A 20,324-nucleotide genomic window follows, 5' to 3' on the forward strand; every position below is an offset into this window, starting at 1 on the left:
TTTAAGAACATTGTGGTGCCATTTTTAAACCAATTAATTAGATGTCAGATAAATGAAAGTAACTGTCACAAGTTTGAAAAAAAAAAAAAAAACAGAAGAAAAAGAAAATCTTTCCATCTCACTGTATGGTCATCCTGCAACACATTGCCTTTCATATATTTAGGCTTATAAATATTAGGCCTAATTATTTGCATAATTGAAACTGCATAAGAAAAATTTCGATTCTAGAATTTAGAAACTTGGGGTTCCTGGCTGGCTCAGTCAGTAAAGTGTGTCACTCTTTTGATCTTGTAGTTGTCAGTTTGAAGTGCATGTTGGGTGTAGAGATTACTTAAAAAAGAAAATTAATTTTAAAAAATTTAGAGACTTTTTACTCTGAAATTTTACATATTCAAAAGAATGTATATAATGCATATCAGTATAATTTTACTTCTTTTTGAAATTTATGTAAATAGATTTATCCTGAGTGTTCTTTAACTGATTTCTGTTGTTTGTTGTGATTTTGTGATCCATTCCCTGTTGACTTTTTTAGCTGTATTTCATTATGCTAGGATAAATACCTACCCAGGTGCAGTCAGTGGTCATTTAGGGTCTTTTTAGGTTTTTTGCTATTAATATGTAAAAATCTGATGGGTGTGAATGGTATTTTATTACGGATTTAATTTGTATTTCTCTGATTACATACTTTAATATATGCTTAGTGGCCATTTTTAGTGTTTCCTTTTTGAAATTCCTATTTGTATTTTTTGTCAGTTTTTCCATAGGGTTCTTTTTCATTTTCTAGACTATTTATTTATTTATTTATTTATTTAGAGTGAGCGAGCACACATATGTGAGGGACAAAGAAAAATACAATCCTAAGCAGGCTCCGTGCTCTCAGCGCATAGCCTGATGTGGGGCTCCATCTCCCCAAGCCCTGAGATCATGGCCTGAGCCAAAATCAAGAGTCAGATGCTTAACTGACTGAGCCACCCAAGTGCCCCTAGACATTCTTAACGTATGCTGGTTACTAATGGTTTTTTTGTTTATTTGTATTGTAGATATCTTGTCCCAATTCAGTGGCCTAGCATTTCCTTCTCCCTAGGGGTCATATGATGAAAAAAGATTCTTAATTTTCAATATAAAAATAATCATTTTTACCTTTATATTTTGCATGGTTGTTTAAGGTACTCCTCCTCTGCATCAAGGACATAAAAGTTTTAGTTTTGCCTTTCATACTGATTTTTTTTTCCCATAGCTGTGAGATAGGATTTCACTGTTGTTGGGGTTTTTTGTTTTATTTTGTATGGATGGCAGTTGTCCTGGCATCATTATGGAATATCAGTCTTTTCCCAATGTACAATGTCCATTCTGTCCCAGATCTAGTTTCCACACATTTGTTTCTAGGTTTTCTAATATGTTCCCAGGTTCTGTTTGTTGATACCTGCACAAGTATAGATAAATGTGGAACAAGTCTCTTTATGAATGTCTTGGCTAGTTTTGGCTCTTTGCTCTTCCTTTATAAATTTAGAATCAGGTTGCAGAGAATGGAAACTGTTGGGATTTGTTGGGGGGACTGCATTGAATCTGTGCATCAGTTTGAGGGGAATTCACATCTTTATAGTATTTCATCTTGCTAATGAGAACATCGTATAGCCCTCCATTGTAGTGAATTCCTCTTTAATGCCTTTTGATAGTTTGTTTTCCTCCATGAAGGACTTGGGTAACTTGCCTAAGATTTAGTCCTATTGCTTTTAATTTTGATGTTACTGTAAATGAGAACTTGTAAACTTTGTTACGAACTTTCTATAGAAACGCAGATGACTTTATATATTGATTTTGTAAGCGGCAGCCTTGCTAAATATTTTCTTTTATCAAATTGTCAACAAAACCAAACTTGATATTTATATTTTTTCCATAAATCTTATAATTAATAACTAATTTTTTCTGAAATTAACACAAATTTGTATTCCTGGAATAAGCTCACTTTTTGCATTGATTATTAACCTTTTTATACATTGTTGGGTTCATTGTGCTAAAATACTTTAAGGACTTAGAGGATCTATGTTAATGAATGAGCTTACCTGAAAAATCTTTTCTGAAACTGTCCTTGTCTGGTTTTGTTATTGAGGTTATGTCAGCCTAATAAAGAGAATGAAGAAGTGTCCCGCCTGTTTTTCTATCCCCTAGAATAGTTTAAAAATCAGAATTATCTTGATTGTTTGGTAGGATTTACCTATAAAGCCATGTGGGCCTGGTGTTTCCATTGTGAGAAAATTATTAATAACTTATTAAATGTTCTTGATGGTCTATGCTTACTAGATTTTCTTTCTCTTCCTGAGTCTGTTTTGGTAAGTTTAATTTTTCTAGGAGTTTGTTCATTTGTTGTAAGTTTTCAAATTTATTGCCATAGAATTTTCATAATGTTTAATTCTCTACTCTCTGTAGCATTTCTATTTAGGCCCCATGTTTTTCATTTCCAGTATGGTTTTGTTTTTTAGTTTTGCTGTAAGTTTATCTTTTCATATTTTATTAGTCTTAATGGGTCTTTTTAAAGAAGCATTTTTTAGCATTGCTTGTCATTTCTGTTACTTGATTCCTCATTCCATTAATTTTGTTATGATTTTCTACTTTAGATTTTAATATTTTTCTGTTCTAAAAGGGGTTGACACAACTTTACTGAATTTTATACAGTTTCTTTTTGGAACATTAAAGTATCACTTTATTATCTCTTGAAACATTCTAAAGTTTATATTTGACTTATTAATGAATTAACAATGCATTATTTTTCTAAATGCCATTGGTGATCTTGAACATAAAAGAAACAACTTTTAAAAAGCATAGTATATCCATATGCATTTTATCAGAAATCCCTAAATCAAAGAAATGTAACCCATTTAGGCACGCGGAATAAAAGATGCTACAGAAATCATCTTTGAGATGTCAAAAGACGAAAGAAAAGATTTCTACAGGACTATAGCATGGGGTCTGAACCGGCCTTTGTTTGCAGTTTATAGAAGAGTGCTTCGCATGTATGATGACAGAAACCATGTGGGAAAGTATGAAAACTTGTAATGCTGCATGTTTTCATGTAATTAGGGGAAATACCTTAAGGAGCTTTCATTTTTTAAAGTATAGTTATGATTAAAACTTTAATTGGAGACAGCTATGATTAGTTTGTTGTGTTAATATTTTTTTCTCTCCATTTCCATGTTATAAATATGGAAACCTCATTTTAACAAGGGCTCCTAGAAACTAGAATCTAAATCCGCTTATATATGTCAGATTTTAGACTTAGCTGTCTTCATACGTCAAACTCTGCTTTGTAATAAAGTAACATTATAATAAAATGTATTATAGTGGTTAAAGATTTAGGAAGTGTGGAAAAACCTCAATTCATCAGTAACATTGTTCCTATTCAATTTTTTTTTTTTTTATAGTATAGCATTTCCTAGGTTAGTGACTTTTTTTTTTTTTTTTTTAATAAAACCAGAGTGGAAAAATAACTAAATTTCTGAATACAATGCATGGATTTCTGTTATAGGCAACATTTATGGGAAGGCATCATTTTTTTCAACTCAATGATTATATAGTGTTACTAACATATTTATAATTTCTCTTTGGAAATTTTAGGTAGTCATAGGGACAGCTTATTAGATACTGCTTTTAAAAAGAAATTGCAATGGCTGTTTTGAGTACTTGCCCAACTAAAGAAAAAGAGCCTTTACATTAAAGCAAGAGTATGGCAGATGTCCATGCATGGGTAGTGGAAATGAAGAGAATTTTAAATTTTTCAGTGCCTTGTGAGAATTCACCATAGATTTGCATCTTGGCTCTGGTTTATAATGTCATGCATAAGTCTTTGGGAATAACTATCAGAGGACCTGAAACCAGTTTTGAAATAAAGGGAAAGTTAAACCGAATAGGAGCCAATATGTTTTAAATGTTGAATTTTCCTAGAGAAAAATATACATTAATTACTTTTGTTACAGCTAAAAGGTTTTTTTTGCAAAAAAATAGAAGCATTAGTTTTAATTTTCAGTCATTTACCTTGAAATGAGTCACTTTAAAAATATTATCATTGGCTCCCTAAGTGAAAATCTGATTTTTATCAAGGTTGTTTAGCATTCTTTGTTTTAATTCATCTTTTTAAAAATTTGTTTAAATTTCTAGATATACACCTGAAGAAATTGAAAAGCTCAAGGAGTAAGTTTAACAATTTTTTTCCTTTTCATTAATTCTGATAGTTGGGTTTTACCTTTCTAAAAAAAATATCTTTGTGTTTAAAACTTTTATTTTGAAAATGTCAAGAGAGTTTTAGTAGACTGGTATATTTAATCGTGCTATTAAGCATGAGAGACCATAAAAAAGAACTTTTCAGATCCATACGTGCAGAGTATGCCCATAAATGCCCATAAATTTAGTCTCCTGTTGTGAGCTGCCGAATGAAATGTGTGGCAGACCACTGATAAGGGTTACAGAAGAGACTAGATGGCCATTCTTGGTGGCCTGAAGACTGGACCTCAGGAACTTACATATGGAATTAAAACCAGGGTTGTGCTACTTGTGTGTTTAAAATGATGACTTAGCAAATGTTTTACTTAATATCTGGGCAGACTCTACCTTATAAAGGCTATTCCACAGGAAAAATAATTTTGCTTCGTTGAGCAGGGCCATAAAGTATGGGTAAATGGATTGTATGGATCATGGTGAAAATTGAAGGCTGGTCCTTGTTATAATGATAGCACCTTGTGAAACTTTTTCAGATGACTGAGAAGAGCTTGTTAGGAGTACTCAAAAGGGAACAATCTGGGGATTGCCTGGGAGATTGTCAGTAACCTGAGGGGAAATTTGGTCTTTTTTGAACACATATCCAAGTTACTTATTTCTTCTCTGACCCAGGAAAAAGGCAATTGCTGCCTGTTTTTTTTTCACCCACAGACAACTGTGGACCCCAAAAAAAGGCCACACTTTCAAACTTTGGCTCTCAAAGTATTGCTGCCCACAACTTCCAAACCACTCAAATGGGAAGAAGAAGAATGAAGAATAAATGATGAAATTAAAAGGGAGAAAACAGTTGAACCAAATGCTGATTGGCAGACTCTTGTTTTAGGCTCCGGATAAAGCATGGCAATGACTGGGCAACAATAGGGGCGGCGCTAGGAAGAAGCGCGTCTTCCGTCAAAGATCGGTGCCGACTGATGAAGGATACTTGCAACACAGGTACTGTGAGCGCCCCCACTGGCTTCTCTGGTCTCCATTGGCGCTTCCTGGCCTTTCACTTATGCCCTGTCTTCTGTCCTGGGAAGAAATTTGTCATTCACTTTGTAGCAGGATTTTAACTCTTAGAAACCTTAGTCTCCAGTGAAAACTAGTAACCAATTGTGAACTCTCTGTTACATCAGAATTTTTTTTTAGATGGCAAGCTTATAAACCCATTAAGCACAAAGCATGTTTTTCACCAGTTCCAAAGATCCTTAGGTTTTTTGGGTTTTTTGCCACAAGTCAGAAGCACAAACCCACATCTAGTAATTAGTGCTTTAGCCTCTTATCTTGTTAGATATCCAATGAATTCAATCTTAGTTTACCTGCAAGCAAAACATTAACGTTTTAGGTTACCAAAGACTGAAAGCTATCTTAACAATTACCCATGAAAACTTAAGAGACGGACAAAATTAACTGTCACTTTAAGTCATCCTTTTGTTAACAAATTGGAACAGAGATAACATGAGCTTATTTGACCCTCAGCAAATCAAGGTAGAATAAAAGTTTTTTTAATGTTGATAAACATCTATCTCAAACCAACAAACTTAAATTAGCTTAAACACTGAATACGTTTTACTTGAGTCCACGTAAGACAATTTGTTCCCCTTGGTTAATTTTTACCTGCAACGTTGGTGGGGAAATCTGACATCAGTGGTCTTTGTTCCTGGACATCTAGGGTGGGAGGAGGAGCTGATGGTGCCTGAGGCATTGAGGAGCCAGTTGTGCCAGCCGCCCCCCAGGTGGTGCAGAAACAGGAGCGGGGAAGGGAAGGCAGAAGAGACAGGTGCCAGCGGAAGGCAGAGAAGAGAATTCCCAGTTTTAAATCTTGGCAGCTCAGAGGAGCAGACTCCAGGTTTCTTTTGTTTTGTTTGCCACCAGTGGAACGAGACAGTCCATGTCAGTCCTGAGAAGACAGGGAATTTCCCCGAAACAAAAGGAGTTTCAGCAGCTGCTTGGGAATATTCCCTCAAGTCCCCGTTCTGAGGTAGAATAACCAGAGACAGTTGGCTCGAATTATAGTCGTTGACCAAGGAAATGAAGGAGACACAAGTCCCCATACACAGTCACACGGCGACTCCAACCTGCTGCCCAGCACCAACACCTTAGTGTTGCAGCTTCGTTCCTCGTCCCTTGTGGAACTATTAGTGGACCTCTGGGAGGTGATCAGGCTCCCCTTCTGCCTCTTTGGCAGGTCTGCCAAAACGAACCTGGGTTCTTAGAAGGCTGATGGGCATCCCTGAGCCGGTTCCTGGGCCTCTTGGGTTCCATGAGCACATACGGGGGTTGTTGCCCCGGTGTGCCAGGAGGGCTGGTCTCCTGTGGATCAAGCGGTCTGCTGGCACCAGGTGAGGCTGCCTCTCCCGGCACCCCGAGGTTTGCAGCCCCGGTGGCAAAGGAGGTGGAAATGCACTGTCTGAATCCCAGACGAGCCCCCCAGTAATGTAGCAGGATTCTCGCACAGAGTCATAACACCGAGGCTTTTCTTTCCAGGAAGCAACTTTATTCCTGCTGGCACCGCTCAGTTAGGTTCGTACCTAAAGAACTGAGCCCCAAACGCCACATGTAGTTTTCTATGTATTTTTTTACTTCGTCTCCCATATATGGTAACACACAAACATGTGGTCTGATGTTAAGTGGTCTCATTTTACAAGGTCTTGAGGGATGTTGTCAAGTAAGCAAATAGCAAGGTTGCCTTGAGGGTTTTTTTTCCCTTTTCTTTCCTTAGGGAGGGGACCCTACCACAATTTTAATTCAGATTTTATTTTCTAGTCTTGCTTTTTCATCAAGCTTTATAGACCTAAGTAATCCTTCATTTTTCTTTTGTGTGAGATGACACTGTTCACAGGGACACATCTCACTTTTCAGATGTTTTAGATATGTACCATGTTTCCTTTTTGTAGCAACTCATAACTGCTCCGGTTGTGAAAGTATTTATCATTAAGGCTTACATACAGGAGTTTGTTTTAATTTAAGCCCATCTAACTGTGGAGCTTATGTTAACAAGCTTATCTACTCAGGTTTATAAAACACTTTAGTTCAGGCAGATCACAATTTAAGAAGTTATATTCCAAAGGTGTGGCTCTCTTTTGCTTATTTCAAACAAATAAGTATATTTTTCCATAGAAAAAAACTTGCGACTGTTGTTTCAACCTCCAGACCACAAATGCCTTTTTAACTTTTAACAGATGACACTGTTAAACCTAACCTTTGTGATCAACAACAGTATTTAGACTTTGCCACTAACTCTCAATCTTTCTGAGCCTCAGTTTCCTCTGTAAAAGAAAGAGGTTAGAATGATCTCATTGTTCCCTTTTAGCCCCCAAATTCTCTGAAGGATCCACACTCTGCTCATTCTTTGAATTAAAAAAAAAAAAAAAAAATAGTTATCAAGTTAAGCTTTCAGTGTATATATTTTCTGTTTTCACCTCCCTATCCTGCTAAAGTGGAATTAGGAATATTTTCTGAGTAACCATTCCACCACCACTATGACCTGCAAGACAGAACAGAAATTCCACTAACTCTTGTTATTCTGTGAATGACAGCTTAATGAATGAAGCTGGAATAGGAGCTTTAGATTTAGGATGGGACCCTAGCGTTTTATGTAAGACATTCTGAGAGCAGAACTCCTTTTGTTAGCATAATAATGGAAAAACACTGCCATTTCCTGATTGCCAGTCTGAGGGATTGATTCGCCTGTTTGCTTTTCATGTTGCTACATAGTATTTCTGATCATGACTTCTCTTTTTTTGTACCACACTATGAGACACTCATGCTAAAGTAGGAGAGCAGGATTTTGCCTTGAGTATGTGGTATCCAGAACTATGCCTAGCACATAATAGATGTTCAGTAAATATTTGTTGAATGAATGGAATCCCTGAAGCAGGCATAGTGGCACTTTTGAAATTTTCTAGATATTTTTAGTTACTAATAACAAAATGGAAACAGAAGTGGAAGGGGTAAAAAGTTTCTCTTCTTTTCCTGTTTTTCTGCTCGATCCTTAAGAAAAGACCAAAGAGAATCATTTGGTGTTATTACTGGTTTATGGCTTCAGGAAAGCCTTGAGTAAAATCATGTGTGAGTGCCAGTCTCGGACTTTTCTTTTATCACAGTTTCTTGGAGTTGGGATGGGGGGAAAGGAGATCATGTAAACCTAGTTTTCATTTTTACTAAAATGGGCGGAAGCCCATAGGAGTTACACCATTCATTACTGTAATGAAGGATCTCTGTTGGCTTACTACACTTCTGCAGAGCAGGAATCTTAGGTGATACTAAGTAAAAATTGTGTGTTTCTTTGTCCATCATGCCATTCGTGAAGCTCTTCCTACTTACAATTAATGCAACTTGACGGTACAGAATTCTTTCTAGGTATATGTTGGGTAGTTTTTCTTTCCTTTAAGAGTCGGTCATTGTTTTCTACAAGACTCTGTATTTTCTTTGATACCAAGAACCTTACTGGGCTAGTATAGGCTAGTAAAACAACTGTCTTAGTAGATGTGTGCAGTTTCCCACCCCCGGGTCATTCAGAAATACTTTGGGTGTTACTGTGTACTTCCCATCAGTCCTTGGAAATACAGGGCTGAATCTGATTTGGAAAAAAAAAAAGGTAGCAGTAGTAGTCTAGATGATTTCCTTCTTTTAGGGAAGTGGACAGAAGAAGAGGAAAAGAGACTTGCAGAGGTGGTTCATGAATTGACAAGCACTGAGCCTGGTGACATAGTGACACAGGGCGTGTCTTGGGCAGCTGTGGCAGAACGAGTGGGGACCCGCTCAGAAAAGCAGTGTCGCTCTAAATGGCTCAACTACCTGAACTGGAAACAAAGTGGAGGTACTGAATGGACCAAGGAAGATGAAATCAATCTCATCCTCAGGTTTGTGTCCTAGATCTTTTAATAACAAAAGCTGCTTAATGGCTCTAGGTATCTTGATGGATTTTCCTCTTTGGGTCTCCCTAGATGCCTAATGTCTGAAAAGCATCCTTTCCATAGAGAAAGGATCCACAGAGGATCCTTCAGATCCTATGTATTTCATATTGAGCTTTTTTTGTTTTGTGTTCCTTTTTAGTGGATTTAGTGCTCGTGCAAAGTAGCAGATTGAAGGCGTAGAGACTGAAGTCCTCTCTATCCACAGAACAGGTATGGCACAGGCGGTGGCCCTGCAGCTTGCCACCGTCCCAGCAATGTGCCTCACTCCTAGCAGAGGGAGACTGTGTCACAGGGAAGAGGGCTGTTCAGTCTCCATGCCCTTCACTCTTGGGCTGTTTGGATTGCCAAGAAGGGGGTCCAACTACAGTTACCCCACACCTTCATACTGGGCCGAATCAGATACTTCATTTCACACGTATCCAAACATAGCTAGGAGATAATCCTAAGCTTCTTTTTTAAATTAGTCGTTTTAACCATTAAGAATCAGTGACCCAAATGGGCAAAAATACCAGCAAGAAAATGTTTGAGACCTTGAAGTAATAGAAGCTACTCCCTCCTGAAAATCAAAATCATCATGACAGTTGAAGCTAGAAAACAAGTAGACCGTTCATACCCCAAAATTTAGTTGTGCTATTATAATGGTTATTAATGTTTTGGTTGTTGCTGGAGCATTGTTTTTGTTTTTTCAACATTTTATTTGGGGTTTTGTTTTTAATACACTTTTTGCAAATAGTCGTCTACAAATAGCTCATTTCTAAACGTTTTTAGTATAGAAACGGAAAAGCTCAGATGTAGGAAATCGCTTGCTCTAACACACTATAAAACATTGCAGAACACTATACAACTAAACCTGCTCTTATCCTGTTCTAATAACCTTTAGCTACTCCCTTTCCTTTACAGTGTTTCATCTGGTTGTCACCATTTACACTCAGGCCCATCAGTTGCACCATTAACAAAAGACTCTTGCTGGTGGGATTTCATAGCTCTCAGCTCTGGAAGCAGTGTGCACTCCTGGAATCCCTTCCTTCCCATGCACCTTAACAAAGCATCTCCAACATAAGTTGACATTCCCTTTATTGCCATTGCCATCACGTGTAGTCAGAGGAGGTTTCTTACAGAGAAATAAATAACATGTAACAAATGGTTGTTTTAACCTGTAGGATAGCAGAGCTTGATGTAGCTGATGAAAATGACATAAACTGGGATCTGTTAGCAGAGGGATGGAGCAGTGTCCGTTCACCACAGTGGCTTCGAAGTAAATGGTGGACCATCAAAAGGCAAATTGCAAATCATAAGGATGTTTCGTTTCCTGGTAATGTATTATTTGATTCTTCAGTCCTTCCCAAGTCTTACCATTTTTACTCCTCAGGACTTACTTAGAGGTTAGAAGTTCTTTGCCTCAGCTAGAGATCTCAATCATGGCAGAACTTCATTTAAACCTCTGCCCTATTTTTGGGGGCAACTGTCTTTTCTTCCCTTGAGAAGAGTTGATGTGATTTGTAATTCTTAAAGCAGCTGAGATGAAAATATACACAATTGACATACATTCTTGTTCTCATATAAACTGTGAAGAAGAAATTGATTTTAGATATTGTGTACAAAGATGTATTTTTGAAAACTTAGGTTTAAATCAACTTTTATGTGTTGAATAATTTCAAATATCTTAACTGGGTTTGTCATTTAGAGAAATTCCTTAGTGGTTTTATAGTATAAAGACTAAATTGTAATTCGTTTGTTATGTAAATCTAGAGATATTAACTTGGGTTTGCTTAAAATGAGGCAGAGCACGTTTGGCTCTTCATTGCCTGCTTTGCACATAGGGTGTGCATCTAAGTTGTACAGTCTGTTTAATTAAGGGCATCAAATTCATTCCCCTTGGTATAGTTCTCCAACTTCCATTTTTCCAAAGGAAAATTATATTCTGAAGAACTCTGGCTTGATGAAAATATATATATATTTTAACATATAGTTATAAATTTATAAATCAGGTGTTAAACCCAGAAGAGTGAGTGAATACTAATGTGACATGAACCCACCCAGATTTTACTATCACCTGAAAGGGCTTACAGAGTTTATCATGACTAGTGGAGGGTGACAAGTGTAGATTTTGCTTTCCTGTACAAGAATTCAAGGTGGTTGCAGAGTACTGTTTGCTAAAGATGAGCTGCTACTCTGGAGGTGTGAGTTAAGTGTCCTTGAGTCCTGGAGGGGGTTGGAGGGCATACACTATTCATTTTGAAAAGAAAATAAGCTACTTTGCATTGACATTGAAGAGGACTTATTTTCATGTTCCACACAGGGTTTTGTGTTTTTTCTAATGCATCTTCGTTGACAAGAATAATACTATGATTTTTTTTTTTTATTTCTTGTGATGGATAGTGTTTCCACAAATTTCCAGACATGTTGTAGCCTTAAAATATTTTTATTGCTATTTTGCTGAGATCTCACATGAAGTATACAATTATTTATTCCAAATACTTTCCCTCCTTACCCCCACCTCCCTTGCTGCTTAGATGGTGGTCTGTCGGAGAATCAATGTTCTTTTTGTCTACCCATCTCCCTTCAGTCTTAATAAAAGGTCTTAAACAGTTACATGAGAACCAAAAAAACAACCCAACGCTTTTGGAGAATAAATCAGGATCTGGAGTTCCAAACAGTAATTCCAATTCCAGTGTACAGCATGTCCAGATCAGAGTCGCCCGCTTGGAAGATAGCACAGCCATGTCTCCAAGCCCCGTGGCAGCCTTGCAGATTCCGGTCCAGATCACCCATGTCTGTAAGTGTTTATTACTCCAGACCCCTTGCCATTATGGGACCTATACGATTTGTTAATGGCTTTACCATCTAATACCCTTCATTCTTCTAGAATGTGGATAGAAATTTGTACAAGTTGACAAAGGCAGTCCAAGGCATTTTATGTTTATTAGCTCAATATTTGCACAAAAGTTGAGTGTGACAGGAAGGACTGATAAGCAACTGCCCAGCTTTCATAAACCATTTGAAATCCTTTCTTTTAGATGTTACAAAGAATGATTAATAAAACACTACCTGAACTCTAGTCAGTTTAGTAAGGAAATAAACTTCACAAGGTGGCACATCATTTGTAGTAATTCACCAGAAGGCACAGGGATTGGGGGTGGACTTGAGGCCATATGTAGAAGAAATGGTTTTGGTGAGATTAAAGACTTTCTTCAGGAAGTGAAGAGCCAGTTTCCTGTGGGAACTCTTGTGTTTACCCTTCTTTTCCTTAGCCTCTGACATCTTTTTGCTTAAGGAGATTATGAGAAACCAACAGTTGGTGTAGGGAGGGAAACTTATTTCCTGAGATCTAAACCAGGTTGATATTTCTGCCCTTTTTTCCGTGATAGAGTAACAGAAAAAGAATGAAAATAAAATTCTCAGAACCATATTATTATTCACGTTCACCTCATTTCTTTTCTCTCCCTAAATGCTATGCCTATGGCAAGGTCGTTGCCGAGAGTATACCAATTGCTGTGTGTCATTCTCAGTCAGGGGATTATTGGCATTTTGAGTGGGACGATTCATTGTTACCAGGGCTGTCCAACACATTGCAAGATGCTCCTTGTCCCTTGACCTCACCCACAGAATGCCAGTAATACTTTCTAATCATTATGGCAAAATATAAAAACACCCTACAGGGTTTCAAATGTACCCTATGATCCCACTTTGAGAATCACTGAGCTATCTATTGGTGGTAGTAACACCTCCTGTATCCAGTGACTGTCAAAGTTACCTTGGATCTTTAATCATGCCTGTCTTACAGTCCTAGTTTAAGTTTGGTTATTTGCATTAGCTTTCCACCAATGTAATATAAAGCATGAAAAAATGTGTTAGCCCTGTTTATTTTCCTTTATAGTATGAAGAATTGCAAAGCAACTGAAATTACTGGTCTGCCACAAATATGAGCTACTGTTGGCTATAGATTGTGCACAGAGACTGGTAGAACTTTCCTTGGCCATTGGAATGACTATAGTTACTGGCAATACAGACATTTTAGAATTGGTACCCTAATATTTACAAGATGGCTTTTTTTTTTAAATATATGTAGAATAATTTTCAGCAAGAAATGTGAGTACAGTAAGAGTTTTACAACACATCACTTACTGTTTGCATTCAGGCTAAAATCTCAGGATTGTTTTTTCCTTTGTGTTAGGAGTCAGGGATTGTTACACTTTAAGCCAGAATAGTAAATATAAACATGGTAGGGTCTGGAGCCCACATAGGTCTTTGTGGAATATTCTGGTTTGTTTTTAAACAATCCTGTAAAAATGTAAAAATCATTCTTCGCTTTGGGCCACATCTGTCCCTGCCCATAGTTTGTTTACCCGTGACTTAGGTTATTTATTGGGAATCACTTTAAATTATTCTAGGTATGATCTTAAGAATCCATCTAATAGAGAAATAACATAAATCAAGTGCATTTATTTTGAAAAGGGTCTCTTCCTTTCTCACTGAGATGTATTATAGTTGTAGTAAAAACTGCAGATTAAAAGCCGATTCCAAATCTTTTTTTCACATGGATTTATCTGTAGGTACAATTGAAAGCACCAAGAGATAACATGTCTTCTAGTTATAGTTCCTAATAACCTTGATCAGGTGTAACCAACACTGCCCAAGTTTAAATAAAGCCTCAATTGACACATCTATAAGGAGATTATATGATGTGATCTCTAATGCGCTGTTCAGTCTCCCATATGTGGTATTCTGAAATAGTACTCTCTTATATTTCATGTTTTTGGTCCTCCCAACAACTCCCATGATGTAGGAAGGACAGCCAAAATCTCTAAACATTAATAAGTTCAAATTGAGTTACTTGCTCAGGTTTACATTCTCGGAAGTAATGTTGCTAGAACTAAAGCCTCGTGTTTGGGGACTACCATTCCAGTCATCTGTACTGCTTACCAGAATATCCAGGGAAAATTTATTTTTTTTATCCACTTTCTCTTGCTTTGTAAGTTAGCCTTAATGTCTTCCTCTTACTTCTTAATACTAGAAATATTTTGTGATTAATATCAGGGGTTAACAGATACTGTATCACAGCTAGTCATCTCTGTCCTTGTAGTGCAAAAGCAACCATAGAAAATAAACAGGTGTGGCCCTGCTCCTCTAATATTTTATTTACAAAAACTGGTAGTGGGCTGGATTTGGGTATGAGCCATGGTTTGCCAACCCTGATCTATGCCATCCCAGGTAAATCCATTAGATTTCTTCTCTCATAAGATTAAATGACTTCAGGTTTCCATGCAGATTATTCAGTATGAGAATATGTCTTTTATTTATTTTGTCCTTGTTCTCACCATAGCTTCAACGGAGTCCCCTGCCGCTACTGTTGACTCGGAAACAATAACACTAAACAGTGGAACACTACAGACATTTGAGATTCTTCCAGTGAGTAACACTGCACAAAATAGATATTGGCCATTTTATGCATTAAAAAAATTACTGGTTTTACACTGTTATCACATGAACAAAAGAAACAAAAATTACCATGAATGGCATTACGTACAACTGTGTCCGTGTTTTTGAGACCAGATGGTTAAGAGGACATAAATCAGACTTTCACTTTTATAATTCACTTCAGTCTTTTTTTTCACCTGTATATAAGCCAATAATAATATATGAAAGTGACAGTGCTTAATGAGTAGGGTGCATGCTATGGATTTGTATGGAGTCCTTTTTTTAATTTGCCATTTTAATAATTTTTAAATTTTTTATTGTTTTTAATTTTTAAAGTATTTTTAAGTTGATTTATTTATTTTGAGAGCGAAAGCGTGAGTGGGGGAGGGGCAAAAGGTGAGAGATGCTGTCAGCACAGAGCCCGATGTAGGGCTCGAACACACAAACCGTGAGATGATGACCTGAGCCAAAGTCTGATGCTCAACCGACTGAGCCATCCTGGTGCCCCTGGGTGGAGTGCTAAACAGACACCATGTGCAAACAAAAAGTTTATACTGGTTATCTGAGAAAAGGTTTGTGGAATGAATTATTTCACAGTACTCTCAGTAAATACCCTTTGCAAAAGAATCTTGCAGTTCCTAAAAAGGTAAAACAATATAGTTAACATCTGAGCCACCAATTCTAATCCAATATATATTCATTTCTCTTGAAATGAAAGCACATTTGCATAAACTTGAACATGAATGTTTGTATTCATAATAACCAAAAAGTGGAAACAACGCACATGTCCATCCCAATGAATGGGTAATTAAAATGTGCTATAGCCACACAATTATTCAGCAGTAAAAAGGAACAAAGGAAGTACTGATAACATGTCCCTGGGATGAACCTTGAAGACATTTTGCTAAGTGAAATGAGATGCAAAATACAGTAAAGTGTTTGACTCCTGTTTCTTTGAAATGTCTAAAATAGGCAAATCTGCAGAGACAAAAAAAAAAGGTAGATTAATGCCTATTATGAGGTTTCTTGAGAGGTTTTGGGGAGCAATGGGCCATGATTGCTAATTTGAATGGGTTTTTCTTTTGGGTGTGATAGAAAAATTTTAAGTCCTTGTTCTTGTTCTGTTTACTAAAATGGGTAATGCCCAAAATTAGCTCATTTTTCAGGAAGAATATAGAAAGTAGATAGTATTTAAATTATGAGGTATTAGTGCAAGAATTTATCCTCTGCACAGCCAAATCTCATGAGGATGGCCAACACAGCAAGAAGTTCTCTTTTAGAACAATTTTGGAACTTTTACTAGCAACTTACTTAACCTAACCTAAGCTTCCACTTCTTAATCCTGTGGTCTCCAAAACAGGAATGTGTTTATCACAGGTGGATAACCTTTGCCAACTCCCTTCCTGCCCCTGGCCAAAGTAATAAATACACATACATTTAGAGTATGTGTCCAGGTTTTAACTTGGGTTACGATCAAGTATTTAGAAACTTCTGTCCTAATTTAGTAAAAGAGGATGATAATAGTGCTTCAGCTTCAAAAAACTGATTATGTGAATTTAAGTGTATTAAATAAAATGCATATATGTAATATTTACTGTCCTGCCTGACCACATGTAATTTACTAAAGGTTGTATTTATTAAAAGATCAGCTTTTACTTTTATGAAGAGGGAGGAAAGAAATTGAGCCCCCGTGTGCCAGACACTCTTTTGTAATAATTTGTAATGCTCACAACCCCTTCCCTGGGGGTTAGTGATTATGCTCCCTTTGCCAATAAGGAAACCTAGATTCATTGAATTAGTACCCAGAAGAATTGTTGTGACTCAAGTACACAAGACCACAGGCTCTAGGACTTCAATGTCACCCTGTCTTTCAAATGCAAATACTTTCCTGTGGGGGTGGGGGAGGAAGGATAAAGCAAACTGAAATTATTCTATAGAAACCTATGGCTGTGAAAGACTTGATGTTGAATAGTTTTGTTACAGTTTTATTTAAAAAAAAATCTCCAGAGATAAACATATTATCAGTTAACCAGCTTTTCAAATAGGAATTTTCTTTTTCATTCAGATTTTGAATTGCTATCCGTGTACATTTCTTCTTATACTATGAAAAAAATCTGTCCAGGTCAACTCTGCTGTAGTACCTCTTCAAAAATGTGAAACTTTAAAAAAGTGGGGGGTTGGGGGGGGCGGAGATTGCCAGTTATATATGTGGTAAAGGAAGATTGTGCAGGTAGGTTACTGCGCTGGACACAGTGGCTTAGGCAGCCATTCTTGGTGCCTTGAAATAAATAGCTAAGACCAGATCATAGACATACATGGAAGTGAAGAGCAGGATCAGGGCTTGACCTTGTCTCTCTGGTAAATCTCCAGAACAACTAAGGACTTGGGACAAGTCAAGAATATTATAGCCTTCATTTTGTTACTTGATGGCATCTTCAGGATGGGGAAATACGTGTGTGGCTAAACTGAAGTCCCTGTTTTGGATGTAAAGCTAGACTTATGAGTGTACATAAGCGTACTTACTCAGCGTTCTTGCACCTGTATTGATCTTCATTTTTTTCCCTTAGTCTTTCCATTTACAGCCCACTGGCACTCCAGGCACATACCTACTTCAAACAAGCTCAAGCCAAGGCCTTCCCCTAACTCTGACGGCTAGTCCCACAGTAACCCTGACAGCTGCTGCTCCTGCTTCTCCTGAACAGATCATTGTCCATGCTCTATCCGTATGTTACCTTCGTTCCTTGATTTCTCTACTTTCTCTAGACTGGCTAAACTGATAAGTGTCACCAAATGGCTTTTATTTTTAATACTACGATGAAACCCATGTGCCTTCAAAAATAATGTATCTCGGGGGGAAAAATCGATTATATATTCCCTTCAAGTATCCAAGTACTTGTTAGGGAACAGGATTTGTTGACAGAAAGTTTAAGAACCAGAACTAATGTCGTCCATTTATTTAAACAATGTTTCCTACCACCGTTGCCTTGGGAACAAGGTTTTACACCATCACTCTGCCTTCATTGGGATATAACCCTCATCCCATGTCTGTCCTTACAGGAGATTGACAGAGGTTTTAGAAAAATAGTGTAAGAATTCAACCATTCCAGAGGGGAGAGGGGAGGGGCGGGGAAGGGACAGTAGGGTACCATCTGTAGATGGTATTTTTTGCCTGTAACACGAGTCTGGTAGGTCCTTTTTCACTTTACCATTGTTTTTCTTTAACATTTTATAGCCAGAACATTTGTTGAACACAAGTGACAATGTCACAGTACAGTGTCACACACCAAGAGTCATCATCCAGACTGTTGCCACAGAGGACATCACTTCTTCCATGTCCCAAGCAGAACTGACGGTAGATAGTGATATTCACTCATCTGATTTTCCTGAGCCTCCAGATGCCCTAGAAGCAGACACTTTCCCCGATGAAATTCATCAGCCTAAGATAACTGTAGAGCCATCATTTAATGATGCTCATGTATCCAAATTCAGTAACCAAAATAGCACAGAACTGATGGATAGTGTTATGGTCAGAACAGAAGAAATCTCTGACACCGACCTTAAACAAGAGGAGTCGTCTTCTCCTTTAGCCCGTGCTTACGTTACTGAGGTAAGTTGCAGCCAGGGAAACAGACTCTGGGTTCTTGCCTTGAGCCTCAAACCTGCAGTTTTTAAAGAGCCTAGAAATGATCTGGGGGAAGTAAAGGTCATACATCCTCCAATACCTTCCTTTTTTCTCTAGACACAAAATCAAGTGCAAACCCCTACCTGTGACCTCACAAGTATCCGTCAGACAGCAGTATTGCTCTTAGCACTGTTCTTCACTAAAACCTTTCCCCGCTATCCTTCCAGTAGACTGAGAATTGTTTGTTGAAACCTATGGAATCATTTTCAGGAGGGTGGTTAATAATAGGTCCTGGTGGTTCAGCTTAACCACCTTACTGACCCCAGTGTAACAGCATTTGTTTCTTCTACATTCAGGTAACCTGTAACTGAATTGCTTCTTTTAGGTTCTGTTTTGTCAATATTTAAGAGAGTAGGGGGTCATTACTTTTGTCCATTTTAAGGCTTCATTTTTCTTTGCTTTATAAAATATGGGACAGTGTTTGAATTTAAGTCCTTTTAAACCTAAATGTGTTAGGGATCTTAAAACTGACAAAGAAGTCAGAATCTGATTTTTTTGAATTGCTATTGTTTAGGACCTCGAGTCTCCTACCATAGAAGAACAAGTTGATCAGACAACCATTGACGATGAAACAATACTTATTGTTCCTTCACCACATGGCTTTATCCAGGCATCTGACGTTATCGATACCGAATCGGTCTTGCCTTTGACGACACTAACAGGTACTATAATAGAACTGCATCCTGTGCCTGCTACATCTTAAGGGGAAAGTCAGGCTCCTTAGTTCTGTTGTTTTAGTCTTGATCCAACAGTAGTTCATCATCTTGTTTAACTTTCCATTTTGGTAGAGTACTTACTCTAACTTCTTGATCTGGTTTAGAGTACATACACTTAAAACTTAACTTCTTACAGATCCAATACTCCAACATCATCGAGAAGAATCAAATATCATTGGATCATCTTTGGGCAGTCCTGTTTCAGAAGACTCAAAGGATGTTGAAGATTTGGTCAACTGTCATTAGGTAATTCTTAAGAGACAGGTACCTCAGGCAAAGAAGCCACACTGTTAATTACATCTCCAAAGAAATAGGAGCAACTCCCAAGAGGCTGAATTTACCATTCCTATGGCTTTTAAATAGCTACAGTGCTGAAGCCACATACAGTGTTGCTGCTATGACTTTTTACCTCCTTTAAGTGGATCATCTGAGGTCTAGTCTTATGACAGTGTGTAGGTGACTCGAGTATGGAGGACTTAACTGCATAGATCCCTGTGATTAGTTTTAATTGACAGCAGGGAATTTCATTCAGCTACTGAAAAAAAGTTTACAATCACCAAAGCTTAACTACTCTGTTTTAAAAGCAGTGATATTCATCTCTGAAGATCAGACATGGCTCTATCCATTCTCAAGCAGGCCTTTTCATATTTCAGAGAAGTCCTGTCAACATGGCGTGGAGCTTATCAGCGACCCTCAAAAATGTTAAGTATCCTTAGTCTGAAAGTTAACCAGCATACACACACACACACACACAGAGACCTAAGAGACGATTGTGTGGCGGTTGCTTTTGGTTTACCCATTGCTGGCAGTGGGAGCTGATTTAGGCTGGGTACACAGAAAAGCATTAAAAGAATTAAAATTCACTACAGGTTTTTTACTACTTTTAAAGGGAATATGGAAGAGAGTAGCAACACAGCTCACCAGAAGCTAAGTAGACTTTTCACCCCTTCAGAACCCCCCATTGTTGGTTTACAAAGTTAGCACTTTGAAGTAAAATTAAACTAAATGACAAAGGAAGGAAAGTTGCCTACCCCATACCAGGCGTGTTTCTTACACGTTTTGCTATACAGATTACCCAGGAAATAGTTGAGGAAGGTATTGCAATCTGCCCTTCACTTTAGTGCATTAGCTGGTGGGGTGCGACTTAACTTCTCCCTCTCAGGCAGTTTAAAAACACAAAATTTGCTTCTGTTAGCAAAGGAAAGAAATCAAGAGTCATTCCTGTATTAGAGAAGGTTAAACCAAAATTAGCCTCTAGGACTTTAATGAACATGACCCCAATAGAAAAGTCACACACACACACACACACACACACACACGAACAAAAAAAAAAAAAAAAAA

General features: G+C 37.6%; 1 protein-coding gene across 9 annotated transcripts in view; it reads left to right on the top strand.

Moving 5' to 3' along the window:
• The window catches only part of DMTF1 (cyclin D binding myb like transcription factor 1), a 47,207-nt gene that overhangs the window by 25,832 nt on the left and 1,051 nt on the right, over positions 1 to 20,324 (top strand). For 7 of the 9 annotated variants that reach the window (XM_042965448.1, XM_042965473.1, XM_042965444.1 and 4 more), the window contains 11 exons: positions 2,881 to 3,038; positions 4,153 to 4,185; positions 5,093 to 5,202; positions 8,885 to 9,113; positions 10,328 to 10,479; positions 11,734 to 11,943; positions 14,491 to 14,576; positions 17,153 to 17,308; positions 17,818 to 18,192; positions 18,782 to 18,929; positions 19,120 to 20,295. In XM_042965448.1, coding sequence (XP_042821382.1) covers positions 2,881 to 3,038; positions 4,153 to 4,185; positions 5,093 to 5,202; positions 8,885 to 9,113; positions 10,328 to 10,479; positions 11,734 to 11,943; positions 14,491 to 14,576; positions 17,153 to 17,308; positions 17,818 to 18,192; positions 18,782 to 18,929; positions 19,120 to 19,229 — 1,767 coding nt within the window. In that variant the 3' untranslated portion in view covers positions 19,230 to 20,295. Of the gene's footprint in view, positions 1 to 2,880; positions 3,039 to 4,152; positions 4,186 to 5,092; positions 5,203 to 8,884; positions 9,114 to 10,327; positions 10,480 to 11,733; positions 11,944 to 14,490; positions 14,577 to 17,152; positions 17,309 to 17,817; positions 18,193 to 18,781; positions 18,930 to 19,119; positions 20,296 to 20,324 lie in introns of those variants that run through there. The other 2 variants (XM_042965460.1, XM_042965467.1) reach the window with 2 other exon arrangements.

Source organism: Panthera tigris, chromosome A2 (genome assembly GCF_018350195.1).
Source record: "Panthera tigris isolate Pti1 chromosome A2, P.tigris_Pti1_mat1.1, whole genome shotgun sequence".
Taxonomy (NCBI): Eukaryota; Metazoa; Chordata; class Mammalia; order Carnivora; family Felidae; genus Panthera; species Panthera tigris.